At 40.1% G+C, this 24,315-nt stretch overlaps 1 protein-coding gene across 3 annotated transcripts in view; it reads left to right on the forward strand.

Moving 5' to 3' along the window:
* Positions 1–24,315, forward strand: part of FOLH1 (folate hydrolase 1) — a 73,736-nt gene that overhangs the window by 12,789 nt on the left and 36,632 nt on the right. For all 3 annotated transcript variants that reach the window (XM_056114601.1, XM_056114602.1, XM_056114603.1), the window contains exons 5-10: positions 637–762; positions 1,842–2,028; positions 4,767–4,860; positions 8,745–8,843; positions 9,600–9,685; positions 11,384–11,503. In XM_056114601.1, coding sequence (XP_055970576.1) covers positions 637–762; positions 1,842–2,028; positions 4,767–4,860; positions 8,745–8,843; positions 9,600–9,685; positions 11,384–11,503 — 712 coding nt within the window. The remainder of the gene's footprint in view (positions 1–636; positions 763–1,841; positions 2,029–4,766; positions 4,861–8,744; positions 8,844–9,599; positions 9,686–11,383; positions 11,504–24,315) is intronic.

Consider the following 24,315-nt stretch of genomic DNA (forward strand, 5'->3'; position numbering starts at 1 on the left):
CAGAGCCAGGAGTAACTCCTGAGCATTGGCCCAAATAACAAAAATGAAAACAAAATTAATGTAAAAAGCAGGTGGGCAAGGGACATTTGGAGAATACTTATGAGTCTAGATTGAGATATTATAAAATTATGCATAGATACAGTAGTCATATGAACCTGATCCCTGACACAGTATAATACCTGACCCTTCTTTCTTACCTGCTGCTTATGAATACCCCTCTAGCTACTCTGTGATGGTACCTCAATGAGAGTATGTTTTTCTGCTGAACCACATCCCAAGCCCTCATCAAGGAAGGACCTCTTGTCTTATAATGCCTGAACTCTTTCAAATCATTTACTATTGTATGCGATGTGTATAGTAAATGATTTTCTGGAGAACATTTCTATAGTTTCATGCCACTATAAAATAGAAAATTATTTTTAAAGTTGCTATTCAGATCATGTGTCTGTAACCCATCTAATTGCCTCCTAAATTCAAGTTTATTTCTCCCTTAAATCTCTTATCTGAGAATCATGCTATTGGCACCTTTGAGTTCTCTTGCCTCTGTCTTTCAAAGATCTGAAGAAATCCTCATACAGAGAAAATTCCACCTTCCTGAATTTAAGTTTTGTATTAAATCATTCATGATCTCTACAGGGTGATCTAGTGTATGTTAATTATGCACGAACTGAAGACTTCTTTAAACTTGAGCGGGACATGAAAATCAGTTGCTCTGGGAAGATTGTGATTGCCAGATATGGAAAAATTTTCAGAGGAAATAAGGTAAAACTCATGTTGTTTTCTATTTCCCCAAATATAAAAAGTCATATTGAATCTCACATATGTATCCTTAAAATTTTCAGAGGGACCAGGATTCTCTCATATGCTCTTATATGTAACCTTTTAAAGAAGACACATATACTTGAATGTAGCGAGGAGCATTAAATTGGGTCACTGTATTTAGGTCAAAGTAGAAATTCTGGAAGATGAGCAGAGTTTTCAGTGCCTGAAAATTATATCTGGGGTCTTCAAAAACAAATGCGCTGGATTTGTTGTCAATCTTTAATATCTTTGTTTAAAATACTATCTTTGAAACGTTTTACTAACTCAACATTCAGGGTTTGCTTCTGACTTTATACTCCAGGATACTCCTGGCAGTGCTTAGGGCGGTCTATGCAGAACCACAAAGCAATCTGGGTGTAGCTGCAGGCAGCACAAGTGCCTTCAACTCTGTACTAGCTTCTCCAGTGCTAAATTAATTTTAATATGTATTGATAGAAAATTATTATTTCACAGTTTTAAATACTACTATTACTTGCTAATTTTCAAAATTTTGTGGGAAATTAAACACACACACACACACACACACACACACACACACGACATTGCTTTTTAGCTATGGAAGGCAGATACCTGGCTTGTGGAGCCTGTTGCTTATTGTGCTTCTAAACTGGTCTGTTGTTCATCTAGATCAGTGGAAGAAACAAGGAAACTCATTACCACTAAAATGGAAAATTTTCAAATTTCCCTCAGAGCTACCCAAACCCTAGAAACTCATTTTTAGGACACAATAAAAACTAAACAGCTGAAAATTAATTAAATAAACCTGTCTCTCTATGAGACATCCTTTGTTCTAGGGCTAATGATTAAATATTGAAGGCAACAGACCTGGGAAACGGTGTGAGAGTAAGGCACGTGCCACCCCGTCTCCTGAGCATGGCTAATGCAGCCAAGGAGACCCAGAGCTGGACTCCCCAGAAGGCGTTCTTGGACCCACTGAGCACTGCTTGGGAGCTCTCCCCTCTCCCGAAATTACCAAATTAAGAACAACTAACTTGGAATAAGAAAGACATGTTTTTCAGGTTAAAAATGCTGAGTTGGCAGGGGCCAAAGGAATCATTTTGTACTCAGACCCTGCTGATTCCTCTGCTCCCGGAGTGCCCTCCTACCCAGAAGGGTGGAGTCTTCCTGGAGGTGGTGTTCAGCGTGGAAATGTCTTGACCCTTGATGGTGCAGGGGATCCTCTTACGCCTGGTTACCCAGCAAATGGTGAGTGCTAGGCTTCAATCATTGTACAACCTAATGCCATTTTAAGTTAGTTTGTTGAAAGATTTCCTTGAACATACCAAAAGTATCTTTTTAAAATTCTTTTTGCACCTACAAATTAAATATAGATAGATAGGTAGATGAAATAAACATATGCATATTTTACAGCAAAGTATATGAATTGTACTAATTTGGGATAAGTAAATAAAAGAGCCTCATGTCTGCTAAATTAAAATTTTTCTTTTCAAATAAGTTAAAAGTGGGTTTATATGTCAGAGCAGGTTTTATTACTGAGGAATGCCCATCCACACAATTTAATTGTTTCACAGTGTTAACTTTTAATGAGTGTTCCTTAAATCTCAGTTCTTCACATGCATTGAGAATCCTATAAACTTCATGGCATTATCATTACTACTCTCAAATGCGGAAAGTTAAAAGTAGCAATCTGCTCCAGATCTGAATAACATGAAATGAGGAGCTGAACTTCACCCTCAGGCAGTCAGTTCCAGAGTTCAGGAGTATCTGACTGCTCAAGTGTTTCTACTGGGAGTACATCATTAACAGCGGGAGGTCATTTATTTATAACATACTTACAGTTTTAATGCTGCATGCAAAAATATGTGCTCACTTTTAAAAAACTAATTAAGACTTAATATGTGCATAAAATAGGTTGCCAAAGCATTTCTGCCATTTTATATTTGTTCACCTGTTTGTTTCTATCACATTATAAATTCCTTTAAAACTTAAGGTATTTTAGATTTTTAAATCTTTTTAGAACATAGTACACTGTCATAGATGAGATTTTTGGGTTTTTGTAAGCAGCCTAAACATAAATTGCATTTTACTTATTTTTCTTTTTTATTCCAGAATGTAAAAATGCAAATATATTAGCTGTGTTAGTTAAACAAAGCATAAATTATGAATATAAAATGAGATTAACTTAAATGTTTCAGTGGACTGTCAAATATAAATGATGGTATTTTATGAGCGACCATATTATTCTTAGGAGACTAAGGTCCATTAAATTTTCTTTTGCATATGATTTTTTGCTTTTTTATTATCGAATACTTCTAACATATGAAAATAGAGATACGGGGGCTGTAGCAATAGTACAGAGGATAGGATATTTGCCTTTTATGCAACTAACCCTGGTTCAATCCCAGGCATCCCAAATGGTTCCCCCCACTGACCAGGAGTGATTCCTGAGTGTAGGGCCAGGGATAACCCCTGAGCATTACCAGATATGTCCAAAAACAATAAGAAATTGAGATAAGTAACCCACTTTGTCAAATTTTGTTTATTTATTCACTGTCTTTTTTTTATTTATCTAGAAAAGTTTATAGCAAATCACACCTAAAATATCTACATAAGCAGAATAAGATTTCACAAATTGCCTACAGTTTCATTAGAAGCTTTAAAATATTTATGAAGTTAGATAAATAGCTCTTACTTTTCTTAAATCTTAAGGATTGGTAGAATATATATACATAATTTCATGGTGGAATTTTCAAGCAATAAAATGCCAGATTTTCAAAACAGAACTTTTTTGTTTACTTTTTTTTTAATTTTAATTTTTTTTTTTTTGGATTTTTGGTTCACACCTGGAGATGGTCAGGTGTTATTCCTGGTTCTGCCTTCAGGAATTCCTCCTAGTGGTGGTTGGGGATGATATGGGGTCCTGGGGATGGAACCCAGGTGTGCTGTGTGCAAGGCTAGCACCATCCACTGCATTCTTGCTCTGGCCCAAGGAGAAGACAGTTTTCCAACAGCATACCTCTAAGACTGGGAACATTGCTCACCAGCAAAGCTCTTGCCTTACTTCTGTGAAGTCAATCCCCAACACAGCAAAAGTAGATAAATAAACAAATAACTGAATACCTCTGTAGCACTGTAGGACTGTCTTCCTGTTGTTCATCCATTTGCTCGAGTGAGCACCAGTAGTGTCTCTATCATGAGACTTGTTGTTTTTGGCATATCGAATACACCAGGCTCTGCCCCGAGGGCGGGATACTCCCGGTAGCTTGCCAGGCTCTCCGAGAGGGACAAAGGAATCGAACCCGGTTCGCCTGCTTGCAAGGCAAATGCCCTACCCGCTGTGCCCTCTAGGTCACTTAATATTAAGTAACTCCAGAAGTTTCTTTAATGTTCTTATCCGGTTGATTTCTAATGCATTCCTGAAAGGTACCTTTTCTGATATGTCGACATAAATTCATTTTCCTAGTTTTGATTATTTAAGAGATGGTATCAGTGAATTCTTGTGTGCTTTGCTTCTTTAATTCAGCATAATAATTTGAGATTTATACTGATCATTTGTGGCTTTTTCCTTTTAACTGTGAAAATTTACTACAAAAATTACTTATTCATTTTCCTGGTTGCATATTCCAGGCAATATTCAGTGTGAGCAATTTTGAGCAGGTCTTTTTGTAGTCTTATGTACTTATCTTCCTTGAGTATATGACTATAAATGTAGTTGCTGTGCTGTAGTGCATATTCCTGTTTACTTTTCAAGAGAGTCAAATAAAATAACCATAATTTTCCAGAAATGTAAGATAATGTTGTTTGCTCCACATTTTATTAACATCTAATTATGTTTTTCTTTTTATTAACTTATTATTTACTGTATTTATTACTGTATTAATTCCAACATATGAAACAAGAGAATGTGTTTAATGTAAATTACAAAGAACCTTTTAAAAAGTATTGAATCTCTATTATACATTTGTTCATTTTTTTTTTTTCAGAATATGCTTATAGGCGTGGAATCGCAGAAGCTGTTGGTCTCCCAAGGATTCCTGTCCACCCAATTGGCTACCACGACGCACATAAGCTGCTAGAGTGAGTTTGTGAAAAACAGATGACTCTGTAGGTAATTCTCCTTATTGCAGCGTGTCACATTGATGTTTCTCTGTCCACTGTTCATTAGTGACATGCTTTGAGATGGACGAGCAATTTTTCCACCACTTTATGGAATAATGACTCTATTCTGGAATTTACTTTCTATATTAGTATTCAGCGTGTGACAGCCATGGGAAAGAGACTTTAGATATCCTGCAGGGAGATAGTTGATGGGTCGCTCTAAGCATCATCGTGCCTTGAGACTCCACCTGTGTTCACAGCAGGGACATGCAAACCGCCTTCCAGAGGGCGCAGGCTCCCTCCGGGTGATGGCCCCGGACTTTGGCGACTCCCCACCACCCTCCCTGAACTCCTCCTTCCCTTTCTCCCTTACCCTGTTTAGTTAGTTCTCTGATAATATTTGGTCCAACACTGATGAGAACATGAATGGGTTCCCAACTGGGTGCACTATCTGTACGGAGTTTGTGTGGTTTCCCCTAGTTCTCAGGTGCCCTCCTGGAAGTGCAGGGTTTATCCCAGGTCTGGACTCATAGAGCTCACCGGTGTATCTCCACTGTCTACGGCGAATGAGTGAGCCCAGTTGTGTACGTGTGCATGAAGGGATTTCTGTGAAGGCTTGGTTTTAGTCTCCGACCCTGACATGCGGGAATAGACCCTGGTCACTTGAGCTCTGAACTGAACCAAAAGGTAGGAAAGGAAGGAAAGAATCAATGCAAATTAAAGTGTTTGGAAGTCTTTTTTATTTTGTAAAATTTGGTTAGCTTTTGGTGACCATAAGAATTTGTTGTACCAGTTTGTGGAGCAGCCTGCATTGAGTGGGCAGGACTGCACTGAGCTCTTTTTGCCACCTCACTCCCTCACTATGACCACCAGAGGCCTTTTCCTTAAAAAAAATATGTTCTTCTGATCCTCTTGTCTATATCTTGAAGGACCTGAAATAACACATTGAGTGCAACATCTGTTTTGTCTTCATCTCTTTTTTACTTTTCCTTCTCTTACTCATTGTTGAAATCTCTTCAAGTGTCTTGATACTAGAACTGTTTCTTCTTTCCTGCCTACCATCACCCATCCACACGTTTCAGTTAGTCCTTTTCCTCTGTAGAGTTCAGGGAGTTCTTAGTCATGTTATTGCATTCCTAAGAAAACTATGACCTAGTGAAATGCCACGTTTTTGCAGGAAAGAGATTGACGTCAGATAATTGGAGGCATCTTTTTATATACAGGGTCCCCATTTTTGAGACTGTTACCTGCGGGTTCTGATTCAGGGTCAGTCACAGATTTTGCAAGTATCATGGGGTATGCTTAAGTATCAACCTTATCAGTTGCTATAGATTTTCATGTGCAGTGAATCCTAGTTCAAGTAAAGCTATTTACAGGGCTTCAATTAGGTAGGAAAGGAAGGGGACTTGTACATAAACACAGAATAATGATAAGCCATAAAACAGGACCCGTTGCAAAGCCTCGGCCACACAGGATAAGAGCAGACTCACAGAAAGAAACTGAAAGGTGATGATTTCCACTCTAAATTTACCTTGAACCACTTTCTCCTCTCTGCTACTGTTTAGCAAAAGTACATCCATTTACATATCCAAATTAAGAAGTCAACACATGCTTTTAATGTTGAATGGCAGGTATATTTAAGTAGGACCATAAGAACTCTGCTATCCCATAAACATTACCACATCTTTCTCCGTCTGCTCCTAAGATATAACTCTGGATAATGGCATGTACCAGTTAGTCCATCTACATTTTTAATGAAGAAAATAACATGAAACTTTTAGATAAATTCTTTTCTTTGCTCTTTCTTATTCAGTAATACATGAGAGTGAAAAAGTTCTTTGCAAAAGGATTCTCATATACATATTTGAGATAAATTTATCAATGAGAGAAATAATAGAAACTCCAATGAGTTTAACATCAACAGTTTGTTTCTCAAAGCAGGCTCTGGAGAACATGTTTTTTTCTTCTTTTTTTTTTTTTTGTAGGAGTACTGCTATTTATTCAGCCACTGATTAGCTGATTGAATTGGGCATGAACTCCACCTTAATTTTTTTCTTTTTTTTTTCTTTTTATATTTATTTATTGAATCACTGTGGGAAAAGTTACTAAGCTTTCAGGTTTAAGTCTCAGTCATACAATGATCAAATACCTTTCCTTTCACCAATACTCATTTTTCACCACCAAGAACCCCAGTATACCCCCCCTCCTAGCCCTCCAAATGCCTGTGTGGCAGATGATTTCTAATTAACTCTTCTCTACATTGATTACATTCATTATTTCGACAAAAGATGCATCATTATTGTTCAGAATTTCCCCCCAAACAGAATTGCTGAAAAGGCATTGTGAAATATTTTGTTTTCTATAGCTGGTTATGAGAATCATATAATGTCACACGGCCACCGCTTTGGATTTCTGCAAAGAGCCAGATAATTATGAGATTGGTTTCTGTGTGTCTGGTGTTATGGCCATGCCGGAGAGCCGCTCGTAGGGGGTAACTCGTGACCTCGGTAGGGCGTGAAGGGTGTGCTGGTACTGCCCCCCTTCCCATGAGACTGCAGTTGCCCTGTCACCGCAGGCTCGTACCTGGCTTTCCTATAAGCTCTGAGGCGGTGGCCACCTTGCTGCCAGGGAGGGAAAAGGCGGAAGGGAGCAACACCCTTTCCCTCCTGGGGAGGCATGGAGCCATAGTTTAACGCATGGTCCATTCACTTTTCTGCCGCAAGCTTCCGGGCTCTGGATTAAGTTCTTTTGCCTCTGGAGCCATGGCCGTGCCAGAGAACCGCTTTTGGGGGGCAACTCGTGACCTCGGTAGGGCGTGAAGGACAAGCTGGTACCACCCCCCCTTTCCATGAGACTGCAGTTGCCCCGTCACCGCCAGCTCATACCTGGCTTTCCAATAAGCTCTGAGCCGGCAACCACCTTGTATGCAGTCCAGATGCATTTCTGCCAAAGCCGCTGGGTTTCAAGAATTGTTTCTGAGTCTCCGGTATCATGGCTATTAATCAGCTTGATCAGAAGCCAGAGAGGCTGTTTGTAGGCGGCGACTCAGGGTCTCATTGGGATGGGGAGAAAGAGTCGGCTGCACCCCCATGTGGTGAGGCCCCGTGTGTCTCGTCACTGCAGGCCCAAGCCTGACTGTCCAGTGGCCTCTGGAGGATGGTGGTCACCAGGCCGCCAGGGGGAACAGGCCAAGGCACGAAACCTATTCCCACCTGGAGTGGCCCAGCGCCAGTAACCTACTGCAGGAACAAGACACATCTCTGCCAAAAGCCTTTGGGTTCCGAGATTCGTTTCTGAGACTCTGGGATCATGGCCATTAAGCAGTTCGATCAGGAACCAGAGAGGCCATGCCTCCAACTATATAGCTGAGCTGAAGGTGGTTTGTGGGTGTGTCTCCCACATACCTAACTTTTGGCTGTTTACTTTCTTGGTAAACTTTGCCCCAAGGTTTTAGGGTCTGGCCAGAGGCACAGCAGCAATTTTGGGGTATCTGAAAGTCTGACGTTGCCATCAGGCTGTTGATGCACTCACCTTACAGGTACAGATTGACCTGCTGGCAGCACCATACCCCCGAGAACATGTTTAACACTATTTACTCTAAGAAATTGCTCACAGCATAAATTCTTTTCAAATATATGATTCTAAGTTACATTGCTTATCAGCAGCATGAGTTTAAGCATGCTATCAATGCTACTTGTTTGTGAAGTGGGGTAAGTAGTAGAACCTTCCTTTTAAGACAGATACCGATAACTAGCATCATTGTAGTAAAGATTAACTGATCACATGCAAAGTCCAATTTAGTCTTCCTGACTCTATAACTTTAGCTTTCCAATTCCAATGATGATGTTTTTCATGTTCAACAGGAAAATGGGTGGTCCAGCAGCGCCAGAGCACAGTTGGAAAGGAAGTCTTCCTGTGCCTTACAATGTTGGACCAGGCTTCATAGGAAACTTTTCTACTCAGTTAAGAAATCTTTTAAAATAATTTTTATTGAATATCCATGAGATAGCCCATTACAAAGCTGTTCATGATTAGATTTCAGTCATACAATGATCCAACACCCATCTCTCCACCAGTGTATGTTTCCCACCACCAATGTCTTCCACTTCGCTGCCACCATCCCCCAACACCCCCCAAGCCTGGGGATTTCAGTCACAAAATCCATATATCCAAATTTTCAGCAGATTATGTTCAGTGAAAGTCCTTCCTGAGATGGTGTAGTCAGGCCGGGGGCATGGAGGTGATTTTGGACTGTGGAAGCAAGGGGCTGCTGGGGGCTCTGCTTAGGAGGGACATCAGGCCAACCGACCAAACTCTGATTTATCCCAGTCTGTTCAGCCATGTGTGTGTCTGAGATTAACTGTGGCTTTTGATCTCTTTCGAGGTTTATTTATGGGTCTCTGAAGCAAGGTCAGTAGAAGACCTTCTATGGAAGGCACCATTTATGTTAACTCTTTATAAGTAGAGAAAACATCAAAAAAAACTGTCTCATGTGACTAAATAAGCAAAATATATCTGATACCTATATGATACAAAACCACAGGTTAAAGATGGGAGTCCAGTGACACCATTAAATTGAATAATTGACCAGTATAATTCCTGCCTGCATACACTATGCATTTAGAAATGTTTTAAACCATAATATAAGTGTTGAGGATGGTGAGTGGTAAACTGATAATCAGTATTTTTAAAGCGTGTCTTTTATCATTTTGCATTAGAAAAGTCAAGATGCACATCCATTCCAACAATAAGGTAACAAGAATTTATAATGTCATAGGAACACTCAGAGGAGCTGTGGAACCAGGTAAATTAATCATTTACTTATAAAGCATCAGCTTAATAACTCTTCTGAGTCACATGATTCTCTGAGCACTGGGAATATAAAGCAAACCAAGCAGAGGAGCTCTGCTTAATGGGATCTACTTAAACAAAAAATGTTGAAATATGAGACAAGTTTGTTCTCTGTTACATGTTTTGAAGCAAACCATATATTTAGGCAAGATAACCACAGTCAGCAAAGAACTACTTCACAGGCTTCAGTTAAAGACTCAGGGAGGAGAGGCAAGGAGATACCTTTGGAAAGTGTGTTCCAGATTTTTATAGATTATATTTTGCACAGATAATCATTTTAATAACTATGTAAAAGATGGCACACAAAAAGTTTGGATAACTTTGAATTAATGTACCCTTTACATACTTTTGATTTCCACTGAGCTATATAGTTCATTGAAAAACTATATGGAAATGCAATTTCTGACAATCTGTCATTAATGCATTTAATAAATAAATATGATTTGTCACTGTCACTGTCACAGTCCTCCCGTTGTTCATCAATTTGCTTAAGCGGACCCAGTAACGTCTCCATTGTGACACTTGTTACTGTGTTTGGCATATCAAATGCGTCATGGGTAGCTTGCCAGGCTATGCCATGTGGGTAGCTTGCCGGGCTCCCCGAAAGGGGTGGAGGAATCGAACCTGGGTTGGCTGGGTCGGCCCTTTGCAAGGCAGATGCCCTATCCTCTATGCTATCGCTACGGCCTAAATATGATTTGACATTTAATTTATATTTATGTGGATGTAAATTAGTACTTCATTATGTTCTAGTTCTGTTGTATGTTTCTCAACAAAATAAATCTGATTAAATTGTACTTTTTTGCTTATAGAGAGCCAAGCAAAAAAAATTCTTTAGGGCTTAAGAATATTGACATTGTTCCAATGAGAACTAAACAATTATTTGTTGAATTTTATCTAGTTTCTGCCAGCTCTCTGCTTACATTTGGGAAGGGGTGAACACAAGAAAAGACACTGTCAAACAAATGCACAATTTGAGAGTAATCCTGTGCATTTCAACGTGGCAAATGCTTCATTAGATATCGGTTCTAGGCAGGGACAGAAATTCCCTCTCCCTGTAGAAAATAGGAACAACTCACGATGCAGGTAAATATCTTTAACTAGAAGCATCTGTGAAGGGAGCAGGATGGGAAGGTTAGTATGTGTCCATGGGGTCACCAAACTAGCAGCCCTGGGAGTAACATGATGAGTAGCATGAGGGGAGTGATAATGGATCACATAGTGATGTGGGTAAGGCGCGTTCCATAATCATCATTACTTCAACAGTTATACTTTCTATAATATGCTGAAATACACTTTTATAACATCCATATCTTCTTCATATGTTAAAATCAGATGATAGTGTATTTGTGAAATTTATACACAAATAAATCTGTCTTTTAAAAAAGTTCTTCATGCTTGTTCACGTATGGGCAACATCCAGAGGTGCTCAGGGTATCCCCTCAGCATTCTACTCAATGATTACTTTGGACAGCACTTGGGGGACCACATGGTACCCAGGATTATACGCAGGCCTCCCACACATAAGCCGTGAGTAAAGCCTGTTATCTTTCCAGCCCACAAGTGGCCTGATTTTATATGCTATGAAAATCATTTGATGTTTGCTGTATTCTTTACCTCAAGTATGTAATTTTGCACTGATGCTTTCTAGACAGGTATGTCATTCTTGGAGGTCACCGAGATTCGTGGGTATTTGGTGGCATCGACCCTCAAAGTGGAGCAGCTGTTGTTCAAGAAATCGTAAGGAGTTTTGGGACACTGAAAAGAAAAGGTAAGTAAATGAGGTAATGGAGTGATCTCTCTGAGTTAAAGTTAAGTCCCGAAGGGGTATGGGTTGGGCCCTTGTATTCATGGGTTCAGTCCCTAGCATGCCATCTGATCCCCTTAAAATCACCAAGAGTAATTCCTGGTGTAGAACCAGGAGTAAGTCCTGAGCACCACTACCTATGGCCCCAAAACAAAACAAACAGACAAAAAAATCCCATATAAAGTGAATACTAACATATCGTCAGAGAGCTGAAGCAATAGTGCATGTGGGTAGGGCACTTGCGTTTCTTGCGGCCAAGTTGGGCTTGATCCCTGGCACCCATATGGCCCCCTGAGCCTGCCAGGAGTGATGCCTTACCAAAGAGCTAGGAGTAAGCACTGAGCATCATTGGATATGCCCCCCTAAAATATAATGCCATTGGATAAAGTCATCCTGATCAGGGAATTGTGGGCAGAAGTTATTTGTGTTCCTCCAGTCTCATAACTCAGATGAAGAGGACCAAATCATTGAGATAGAAGTTTACTCAATAGATGCTTATTCTTATTCAATAGACGCTTACCTTACTGCCTAGTAGAAGTTTCTCAAAAATTTAACATCAGGATTCTCACACTCCCAGCCAAAGCTTCCTCTCCAGAATTCACATTTATTCTCTTAATACTATTACTTCATTTGTGTAAAAACCTAAATAAAATTTAGCTCAAATGTTTAGTGTTAAAAATAATCCCTGCACATCAAGAGAAGAAAGCGCACACTACTTACTGCCACAGCTGATAAAGTGCCTGGTGCTCTACATGCAAAATGGATTTTCAGCAACAGTGGAAGGACCACAAGGGCAGTGAGATTGTAAAGGGGGAAAGCCGACTGGCATGTGGCCAACCCTTACTCAGTCCCCAGCACTGCATGGTCCTTTGAGCACAGACCCAGGAATATCTGCTGGGCTCTGTTGGATGTGACACAAACCAACTCCCTCCAAAAAAAGCAATAAAGCCCTTTGGTCCGGCCGCCCATCAGAGCTGCTTCCTTGTCCCCCATCCCCCAGGTTGGTCTTTGCGCCTCCCCTCTGACCTGGGACTGGAACCCCATCGCGCAAGTGTCTGCAGGCGCCCCCCCCCCCCCCACGCTGGGAGGAAAAGGGGATCTGCGTCTCTCTGCCTGTCCCTTTGGTCCGGCCACCCATCAGAGCTGCTTCCTTGTCCCCCACCCAGTCTTTACTTCCTGGACAAAAACCAGGTATCCGTGGAGGCGTGGCCACTTCAGAGGTGGGCATAGCTTTAAAAAGTGGGCATGGCCTAATTTTTGGTGGGACAAAGCTCACGCGGCCACAGGTAGTTCACTCAAACCAACAAATATTACCCCTCCACATACACAACAACATGAGGAAACAACGCAAATCCCCACCACAGGGAGACCATGAGGAAATACGTCTAGAAGCCTCAGTAGGTGCTAACCACCTTAGGGACCTCTCTGACAAGGAATTCAGATATGAAGTCATCAAGATGTTCAATCAACTCGATGAAACAGTCACACACATATCCGCTAAACTGAAAGAGAATATGAAAGAAACAATCGATCGCACAATTGACAAAATACAGCAAGAAATGAGAGCCGAAATTGGAAAGCTCCGCACAGAAATGGCACGCATCACAGATTCCATAGATGAAGTCAAAACCTCACTCACTGCCCTCAAAAATAGAACAACCACAGCTGAGGAAAGAATCAGTGACTTGGAACATCAGCTGCACCAAGCCAACAGACAACAGCAAACAATGGCAAGAGACCTCAAAATAGCTCAAGAGCGAATCAGAGTCCTACGAGATGATTCCAGAAGAAACAACATTAGAATCATTGGACTACCAGAAGCTCAAGGAAACAATCCCAATGAAAAAACCATGCTGAAACAAATTATTGCCGAAAAATTCCCAGAGCTCCATAATACAACCATCCAGATTCAAGAAGCCCGAAGGGTGCCAACTAAAAGAGACCCCAACAGAAACACCCCAAGACATATTATAGTTAGAATGATCGATGCTGCCGATAGAGACACAATACTGCAAACAGCAAGGGCAAAAAAGGAAATCACATACAAAGGAGCACCCCTGAGATTCACAGCAGACCTCTCAGAGGAAACCCTACAAGCCCGAAGACAGTGGCGAGATATAGTCAAAAAACTCACTGAAATGAATGCTTCACCAAGAATACTCTATCCGGCTAAACTCTCACTCCAAATAGATGGAAAGCTACACTATTTTCTAGATAAACAGCAGCTCAGGAACTTCATAGACTCAAAACCAAACCTAAAACAAGGACTAAATGGGCTACTATAAGACAAGACAAACCCTACAACCACAACACACACGCACAGAAACATGACACAAAACCCCATAACCATACTCTCTCTCAATGTCAACGGTCTCAATTCACCATTGAAGAGACACAGAGTGGTAAAATGGATACAGAGACAGAACCCAACATTCTGCTGCCTACAAGAAACTCATCTCAACACTCAGAGCAAACACAGACTCAAAGTCAAAGGATGGAAAACAATCCTGCAAGCAAACAGCTCCTGTAAAAAAGCTGGGGTGGCCATACTAGTATCTGACAACATTAATGTCACCCTGAAAAAGGCTAGAAGGGACAGTGAAGGTCATTTTCTATTCATCAAGAGATACGTAAAAGAGGAAGAAATCACACTCTTAAATGTATACGCACCTAATGAGGGAACAGACAAATATTTAAAACAACTGCTAACTGACTTTAAGGAGGGCATTGCAAGCAGCACAATAGTACTTGGAGACTTCAACATTGCCCTATCACCTCTGGACAGATCAACAAGAACAAAACCCAGCAAGGAATCATTGGCTTTGAAAGAAGAAATAGAAGAGAGAGGGCTTATAGACTTATACAGGGCTTTACACCCCAAAAAGAAAGAATACACATTCTTCTCCAGTGCACACGGAACATTTTCCAAAATAGACCATGTGCTAGGACACAAAACATACCTCAACAAAATAAGGAAGATAGAAATAGTATCAGCCATCTTTTCAGATCATGATGCATTGAGGATAGAAGTGAATCACACACAGAAACGGAGAACCAAATCAAACACCTGGAAATTAAACAACTCGATGCTGAACAATGAATGGGTCAGGAACGAAGTCAAGGACGAAATCAAAAGATACCTGGAAACAAATGACAAGGAAGACACGAGCTACCAGAACCTATGGGATGCAGCGAAAGTTGTATTAAGGGGAAAATTTATAGCTCTGCGAGCATACCTTAGGTCTGTAGAAATGGTGCACATAAGCAACTTGACCTCACAGCTCAAGTCCTTAGAAAAGGATCAACAGAAAGAACCCAAATCAGGCAGAAGGAAAGAGATCATAAAACTTAGAGCAGAAATCAATGACATGGAAACCAAAGAAACAATCCAAAAGATCAATGAAACCAAGAGCTGGTTCTTCGAGAGAATAAACAAGATGGATAAACCACTCGCAACACTCACAAAGAAACAGAGAGAGAGAACCCTAATAAACCGAATCAGAAATGAGAAGGAGGATATCACAACAGAAACCAAAGAAATCCAAAAGATCATCAGAGACTACTTTGAAAGTCTGTATGCCACGAAACAAGAGAACCTAGAAGAAATGGGCAAATTCCTGGACTTCTATAATCTCCCCAAGCTGAATCAAGAAGACCTGGAGTATCTGAATAGACCTATTAACATCAACGAAATAGAAACTGCAATCAAAAGCCTTCCCAAAAACAAAAGCCCGGGCCCAGATGGATTCACTAGCGAATTTTTCCAAACATTTAAAGAGGACCTGCTGCCAGTCCTTCTCAAGCTCTTTCAGGAAATTGAAAAAACGGAAACTCTCCCAAACAGTTTCTATGAAGCCCATATCTCTTTAATACCAAAAGGAAACAAAGATACCACGAGAAAAGAAAACTACAGGCCGATATCCCTGATGAACACGAATGCGAAGATTCTCAACAAAATACTAGCAAATAGAATTCAACTACTCATCAAAAAGATCATACACCATGACCAAGTAGGATTCATCCCGGGGATGCAAGGCTGGTTTAACACTAGGAAATCAATCAACATAATCCACCACATCAACAAAAAAAAAGATAAAAATCATATGATCATATCAATAGATGCAGAGAAAGCATTTGACAAGATCCAGCACCCATTTATGATGAAAACCCTAGCCAAAATGGGGATAGAGGGGACTTTCCTCAATATAGTTAAATCCATCTACCACAAGCCTACAGCAAGCATCGTCCTCAATGGCGAAAAACTGAGAGCCTTCCCTCTAAGATCAGGGACGAGACAAGGATGCCCACTCTCTCCACTGCTGTTCAATATAGTATTGGAAGTACTTGCAATAGCGATTAGGCAAGAAAAGGATATTAGGGGCATCCAGGTAGGAAAGGAAGAAATCAAGCTCTCACTATTCGCAGATGATATGATACTATACTTAGAAAACCCTAAAACCTCTATCAAGAAACTTCTAGAAACAATAGGCTTGTATAGTAAAGTGGCAGGTTATAAAAATCAATGCCCAAAAGTCCATGGCTTTCCTATATGCAAATAGTGAAAGAGAAGAAAAAGACATGAAGAAAACAATCCCATTCACAATTGTGCCCCAGAAAATCAAGAACCTAGGAATCACCTTAATTAAGGAAGTAAAGGACCTGTACAAAGAAAACTACAAAACTCTACTTCAGGAAATAAAACAGGATACGAGGAAATGGAAAAATATCCCCTGTTCATGGATCGGGAGAATTAACATTGTCAAAATGGCAATACTTCCCAAAGCACTGTATAAATTCAACGCAATCCCTATTAGGATACCCATGACATTCTTCAAAGAATTGGAGCAAACACTCCTGAAATTCATATGGAACAATAAGCCCCCACGAATAGCTAAAGCAATTCTTGGGAAAAAGAAAATGGGAGGAATCAACCTCCCTAACTACAAACTCTACTACAAGGCAGTAATAATTAAAACAGCATGGTACTGGAGCAAAGGCAGAGCTGTAGACCAATGGAACAGGGTTGAATACACTGACGTCCCCCCCCAAGTATTCGAGCATCTAATCTTCGATAAGGGGGCAAGAAAAGTGAAGTGGAGCAGGGAAAGCCTCTTTAACAAATTATGCTGGCAAAACTGGATGGCTATATGCAAAAAAATGGCCTCAGATCTCTGCCTAACTCCATGTACAAAAGTAAGATCTAAGTGGATTAAAGACCTCAACATCAGACCAGAATCTATAAGATACATTGAGGAAAATGTTGGCAAAACCCTTTATGACATAGAAGCTAATAGTGTCCTCAAAGCTGTCACACTGCTGGCCAAGCAAGTGAAAACAGAGATAGATAAATGGGACTATCTTAAACTAAGAAGCTTCTGCACCTCAAAAGAAACAGTGACCAAAATACAAAGACAGTGAACTGAATGGGAAAGGATATTCGCCAACTACACATCTGATAAGAGGTTAATTTCAAGGATATACAAAATACTGGTTCAACTCCACAAAAAGAAAACTTTCAACCCCATCAAAAAATGGGGAGATGAAATGAATAGAAACTTTGACAAAGAAGAAATCCGAATGGCTAAAAGACACATGAGAAAATGTTCTACATCATTAATCATCAGGGAGATGCAGATCAAAACCACAATGAGATACCATCTCACACCACAGAGACTGGCCCCTATCCACAAGAACAAAAGCAACCGGTGCTGTCGCGGATGTGGTGAGAAAGGGACACTCCTTCACTGTTGGTGGGAATGTCGACTGGTTCAGCCCTTCTGGAAAACAGTATGGATGATTCTCAAAAAACTAGAAATTGAGCTCCCATTTGACCCAGCAATACCACTCCTGGGAATATATCCCAGAGAGGCAAAAAAGTATAGCCGAAGTGACATCTGCAATTGTCTGTTTATTGCAGCACTCTTTACAATAGCCAGAATCTGGAAAAAACCTGAGTGCCCGAGAACAGATGACTGGTTGAAGAAACTCTGGCACATTTACACAATGGAGTACTATGTAGCTGTTAGAAAAGATGAAGTCATGAAGTTTACATACAAGTGATACTACATGGAAAGTATCATGTTAAGCGAAATGACTCAGAAAGAAAGGGATAGACATAGAAAGATTGCATTCATCTGGAGAACATAAAGTAACAAAATAGGAAACTAACACCCAAGTATGGCAGAGATTAGTACCAGGAATTTTACTCAATGACCCGGAGGACAACCACACATGTTTGGGGAAGGGGGAGCTCAGAAAGAGAAGGGAACACCAAATAAAGGGTGTTGGGAGGATCCGCCCATGATGGGAGAGCATGCTGAGGGTAGACTGTCGACCAAGCATGATTGCCACTCAATGACTCTTTTGCCGACCATGGCACTCAAAAGGAGAGAGAGGGAAATGCCCTGCCACAGAGGCAGGGTGGGATAGGGGCTGGGGGGGAGGGGATGCTGGGATCCGTGGTGGTGGGAAATGTGCACTGGTGGAGGGATGGGTATTTGATCATTGTATAATCGAAACCCAAGCACAAAAATGTGTAAGTCTACAACTGTACCTCATGGTGCCTCACTATTAAAAAATAAATAAATATAAAAAAGCAATAAAATGATCATGTAAGAATGTGTTAAATTTGGTTGGTACTTATTTTCTCAGAGAAACAGTGTTTTTATGTGTGTTATCCAATGCCTTTTGTTTTTGTTACCATAACCCAAATAACAACCTTACAATTAATTTGAAAGTTTTGCATATTTTATAAAACAATGTTTTGTTACAGAAATTGTTTTTGATGCCATTGTAGACATTATGTTGAAGATTTTCTTGATATTTCCCGGTAGAATAAATTACTTTTAAAAATTAATTTACTTTTATGATGTTACAAGTATTATTATTTATCCTTGTACTGCTGCTGGACCATGTTCTCTACCAGCATGCCAGAATCCCTCCACGGTGATCGAGGTCCTTCCCTCAGATCACGGTTCTGTTGCTCATATCTCAAGCATTGTTTTCTTGGGGATCCCGTATTCCCCTGTAATATTTTCTTTTTTTTTGTATGTAGAAACTGCTGTTTCTTTATTATATCTCCTTTTTGTATGTTTTCTTTTTAATATAATTTATTTATTTATTGAATCACTGTGGGAAAAGTTACAGAGCTTTCAGGTTTAGGTCTCAGTCATGTAAATATCAAACACATTTCCCTTTACCAATACTTATTTTTAACTGCGAACCCCAATAGAACCCCACTTCCCACCCCTCCCAATTCCTGTGAGGCAGATGAGTTCTAGTTAACACTCTATCTACTTTGACTAGATTCATTGTTTCGATAAAAGATGCACCATTATTATTTAGAGTTTACGACTCCTCCCCAATCAGACATGCTGAAAAAGCATTGTGAAATGATTTGCTTTCTACAGCTGGGTTTTAAGAATTAAATGATGTCGCGCAGCCACTGCGGCTGTGCGGTTTTGGATTTCTGCTATTTTACTTATTAACCCTGGAAGTATTTATATTAAAAGTTAGATAGTTAAGAGATTGGTTTCTGTGCTCTGGAGTCGTGGCCATGCCGGAGAGCCGCTCATGGGGGGCAACTGTTGGCCTCGGTAGGGCGCGAAGGGCGGACCAAAACGCCCCCCTTCCCATGAGGTTTTAGTCGCCCCCACACCCCCGGCTCATACCTGCTGTCCACAAGGCTCCCATGCAGCCGCCATTTTTCTTTCCAGAGAGGAGAGGGCGAATGGGGCAACACCCTTTCCCCTCCGGGCAGGCATGCTGGCGCGGTTTAACACATAGTCCATTTGCTTTTCTGCTCCAAAGGGTTCTCTGCATTAAGTCCTTGTGCTTCTGGGGCCGTGGCTGTGCCAGAGAGCCGCTCGTGGGGGGCAGCTGGTGACCTTGGTAGGGCGTGAAGGACAGACCGGAATGCCCCCCTTCCCATGAGGTCCCTGCCCCCCCACCCCTGGCTCAAACCTGCTGTCCACAAGGCTCCCGTGTGGCCGCCATCTTTCTTTCCAGAGCGTAATATTTTCTTTATACTCTACATACAAGTGAAGTAATCTGATGATTCTCTTTTTTTTCTGATTCATTTCACTTACCATAAATACCTCCAATTCCATTCAAATTGTAGTAAACTACAGTATTTTATCTGCTCTCTTAACTGCAGTGTCCCATTATGTAAATTTCTTGTAGACTATAAATGCACAACAAAAAATGAAACTCAGTTTCTTTATCCATTCATTTGCTTTGGGACACTTGGGTTATTTCCAGATCTTGGTTATTGCAAATAATACTGCAATGAGCTGAGTTGTGCATTTTAACTTTCAATGAATGTGTTTGTGATAGAATAATAGATACCCTATAGATTTCAGAAATGGAATGAGAGGATCATATGGAAACTTAATTTTTTGAGGAAACTTCAAGATGTTTTCCAAAGGCTGAACCAAGCAACACTCCCGCCAGCAGTGAATAAGAGTTCCTTTAGTGCGGCCTCTCCAGCTCTTTCTGTTTCTGGCCTTTTTTATCTGATCGTTCTTGCTGATGTAAGCTGATCATATCTCCTAGTAATCAGTGATGGTGTGCGTTGCTTTATACGTCTGCTGGCTGTTTTTAGGGCATCTCTGAGGAAGTGTCTATTCATCTCTTTTCCCCTTTTTCTGATGGGTTGCTCAGTTGTTTTAAGCTTTTTTAGTATTTTGCACATGTTGGGTATTATCATTTTGTCTGATGTGTGGATATTTTCTCCCTAAAGGTAATGGTATCATTTATTTTAAGCCTCATATCTTTCACGGTGCAGAAGCTTTGAAGTTGCATGTAGATCTTTGACATAGTGTTATATCATTGAAGTTTCCTCTGAGTTCAAAATCTTAGGGAATCCTATCTATGTTCTCCTCCACTTGTTTTATAAAAACAGATCCTGCATTCATTTTCAATAAATCTTTGTGTATAGTGTGAGTTAGGGGCCAAAATTCATAAGTGTCATTTATTCCAGTGTCATAAAGAACTGTTCATACATCTGAAAATTTATACCAGCCTGTCAAGTCTACTTCGTTAATCTTAGTGTTTATTTTTATTTAGTTCCATGCAGTTATAATTAATAGTTTTATAATATAGATTAAAATCCCATATCATCTTTTTTCTCAGAATTTCTTGGGCTATTTTGGGTATTTTCTGATTTTACACAAATTTTAGAAATATTTGTTCAGTTTCCTTGAAAAATGCCATGGAAATTTTGATGGGGATCATATTGCATCTATAAATTATTCTGAATAAAATGGGTCATTTTATTTTATTCTATTTTTTAATTAATTTTTTTATTAGTGAAACACCATGAGGTACAGTTGTAGATTTACAATTTTTGTGCTTGGGTTTCGATTATACAATGATCAGATACCCATCCCTCCACCAGTGCCCATTTTCCACCACCATGGATAATATCCCCCCACCTCCATCCCCCCATCCCCCCCTGCCTCTGTGGCAGGGCAATCCCCTGTGTTCTCTCTCTCCTTTTGGGTGTTGTGGTCTGCAAAAGAGGCATTGAGTGGCAAACATGTTCAGTCCATAGTCTACTTTCGACATGCATCTCCCCTCCTGGGAGGATCCTCCAAACACCCTTTATTTGGTGCTCCCTTCTCTATCTGAGCTGCCCTTTCCTCTAGAATGCCCGGCTGGCCACTAAGTTATGGAGTAATCCTCCTGGTGCTGATCTCAGCTATTCTTGGGTATTAATCTCATATTTTGTTACTTTATGTCCCCCAGATGAATGCAATCTTTCTATGTCTATCCCTCTCTTTCTGACTCATTTCGCTTAGCATGATACTTTCCATGTTGTACCACTTGTATGTAAATTTCATGACCTCATTCTTTCTAAGAGCTACATAGTATTCCATTGTGTAGATGTACCAAAGTTTCTTTAACCAGTCATCTGTTCTTGGGCATTCAGGTTTCTTCCAGTTACTGGCTATTGTAAAGAGTGCTGCAATGAACAAACAAGTGCAGATGTCACTTCGACTATACATTTTTGCCTCTCTGGGATATATTCCCAGGAGTGGTATTGCTGGGTCAAATGGGAGCTCAATTTCTAATTTTTTGAGAATCGTCCATACTGTTTTCCAGAAGGGCTGAACCAGTCGACATTCCCACCAACAGTGAAGGAGTGTCCCTTTCTCGCCACATCTGCGCCAGCATCCGTTGCTTTTGTTCTTTTGGATGTGGGCCAGTCTCTGAGGTGTGAGATGGTATCTCATTGTGGTTTTGATCTGCATCTCCCTGATGATTAATGATGTAGAGCATTTTCTCATGTGCTTTTTTGCCATTCGGATTTCTTCTTTGAGAAAGTTTCTGTTCATTTCATTGCCCCATTTTTGGATGGGGTTGGATGTTTTCTTCTTGTGGAGTTTAACCAGTATTTTGTATATCCTGGATATCAACCCCTTGTCAGATGTGTATTTGGCGAATATCCTTTCCCATTCTGTAGGCTGTCTTTGTATTTTGGTCACTGTTTCTTTGGAGGTGCAGAAGCTTCTTAGTTTAAGATAGTCCCATTTATCTATCTCTGTTTTCACTTGCTCGGCCAGTGGCATGGCATCTTTGAAGATACCATTAGCTTCAATGTCATGGAGGGTTTTGCCAACTTTGTCTTCAATGTACCTTATGGTTTCTGGTCTGATGTTGAGGTCTTTAATCTATTGATCTTACTTTTGTACATGGTGTTAGGCAGAGTTCTGAGCCCATTTTTTGCATGTAGCCGTCCAGTGATGCCAGCACAATTTGTTAAAGAGGCTTTCCTTGTTCCACTTCACATTACTTGCACCCTTTATCAAAGATTAGATGATCATATGATTGAGGGGAGATGTCAGTATATTCAACCCTGTTCCATTGGTCTGCAGTTCTGCCTTTGTTCCAGTACCATGCTGTTTTAATTATTACTGTTTTGTAGTACAGTTTGAAGTTTGGGAGGTTGATTCCTCCCATTTTCTTTTTCCCAAGAATTGCTTTAGCTATTCGTGGAGGCTTATTGTTCCATATAAATTTCAGGAGTGTTTTCTCCATTTGTTTGAAGAATGTCATGGGTATCTTTATAGGGATTGCATTGAATTTTTACAATGCTTTCGGTAGTATTGCCATTTTGACAATGTTAAGTCTACCGACCCTAGATGGGTCATTTTAGAAATGTTAATTCTTCAGTCCGTTATATAAAAGATTGTTTCCATTTTTTGCCTTTTCTTTAATCTCTTTCAGGAGTAATTTATAATTTCTATTAAATAGGTCTTTAACTTCCTTTGTTAAATTTATTCCTAGATATTTGAGTTTTTTGACATAACTGTAAATGGGATAGTTTCTTTTTAAAATTTCTCTTCTACATCATTCTTTACATATTAGAATACATAGTAGGTTTATGTGCTTTGAGTTTGTAGCCTGTTAAAACTTCCTTGCATCCCTGGAATGAATCTCACCTAATATATAATGTATTTAATCTTCATTTGTATTCGGTGTGCAAAGCTTTGATTGAGGATCTTTGCATCCATGTTCACTAAGGATATTGACCTAATATCTTTGTCAGCTTTAGTATCAGGCAGTCTGGGCCTCATCAAAACTGTTCAGGAGGATTACCACTTTGCTTCCTGGAGGAGCATGATAAAGATGAATAGTCGTTTCTCTTTGAATGCTTGGAAAAACTCACTGGATCTGCAGGATCTGAATAACCAAAGATGGACCTCTAATTTCTGTTCCCCAAAGCATGATCACTCTCTAAAATAAAATATACATATATTTTATTACTTTTTCTACATAGCTATTAATGCTTTAGGGTATCTTGTACTTTAGGAAGACAGAACTAAACACAAATAGAGGTATGAAGCTAAACCTTTGAAATTTCATGGTATTAAAAACCAATAAAAATTAAAATGAAAGAGAACCCTGCCTTGCATGCAACTGAGCTGAGTTTGATCTCTGGCAACACCATATGAGCCTCACCAGGAGAGATCCTGAATGCACTGCCAGGAATAAGCCCTGAGCACAGCCGGCTCTGCCTCAAAAACAAAAAAAAATACATTTCAAAAGTACTGTAGACACTTAAATTTGTTTGCATAGTTCATAAGTGAAGCAATGTAAAATATTATTCTAAAATTTTTAATGGTTTTGCAAGAAGATTCCCTGTGAGAAGTACAAAATCTTATTGATAATCATAGAAAATGCAAAAAAAGAATATAATGAGGACTAGTTAATGAATATTTTAATAATAGAGGATGGAGAGAGAGAGAGTACAGCAGATAAGACACTTGCCATGCAAACCTGAGTTTGATCCCCAGCATTCCTTATGGTTCCCCAAGGCCCTCAGGAGTGATTCTTTTTTTTTATTTTATCCTTATTTGTATTTTTTTAATAGTGAGACATCATGAGGTACAGTTGCAGACTTACACATTTTTGTGCTTGGGTTTCAATTATACAATGATCAAACACCCATCCCTCCACCAGTGCGCATTTCCCACCACCACGGATCCCAGTATCCCTCCCACCCCCCAGCCCCCACCCCACCCTGCCTCTGTGGCAGGGCATTTCCCTCTCTCTCCTTTGGGTTGCTGTGGTTTGCAAAAGAGGCATTGAGTGACAATCATGTTTGGTCGATAGTCTACTTTCAGCATGCTTCTCCCATCCTGGGAGGATCCTCCCAACACCCTTTTTTTGGTGTTCCCTTCTCTTTCTGAGCTCTCAGGAGTGATTCTTGAGTGTAGAGCTAGGAGCATCAAAAACCAAAAGAGAAAAGAATTTTAACGACTTTAAGAAAT

The sequence above is a fragment of the Sorex fumeus genome, unplaced genomic scaffold (genome assembly GCF_029834395.1).
Source record: "Sorex fumeus unplaced genomic scaffold, SorFum_2.1 ptg000026l, whole genome shotgun sequence".
Taxonomy (NCBI): domain Eukaryota; kingdom Metazoa; phylum Chordata; class Mammalia; order Eulipotyphla; family Soricidae; genus Sorex; species Sorex fumeus.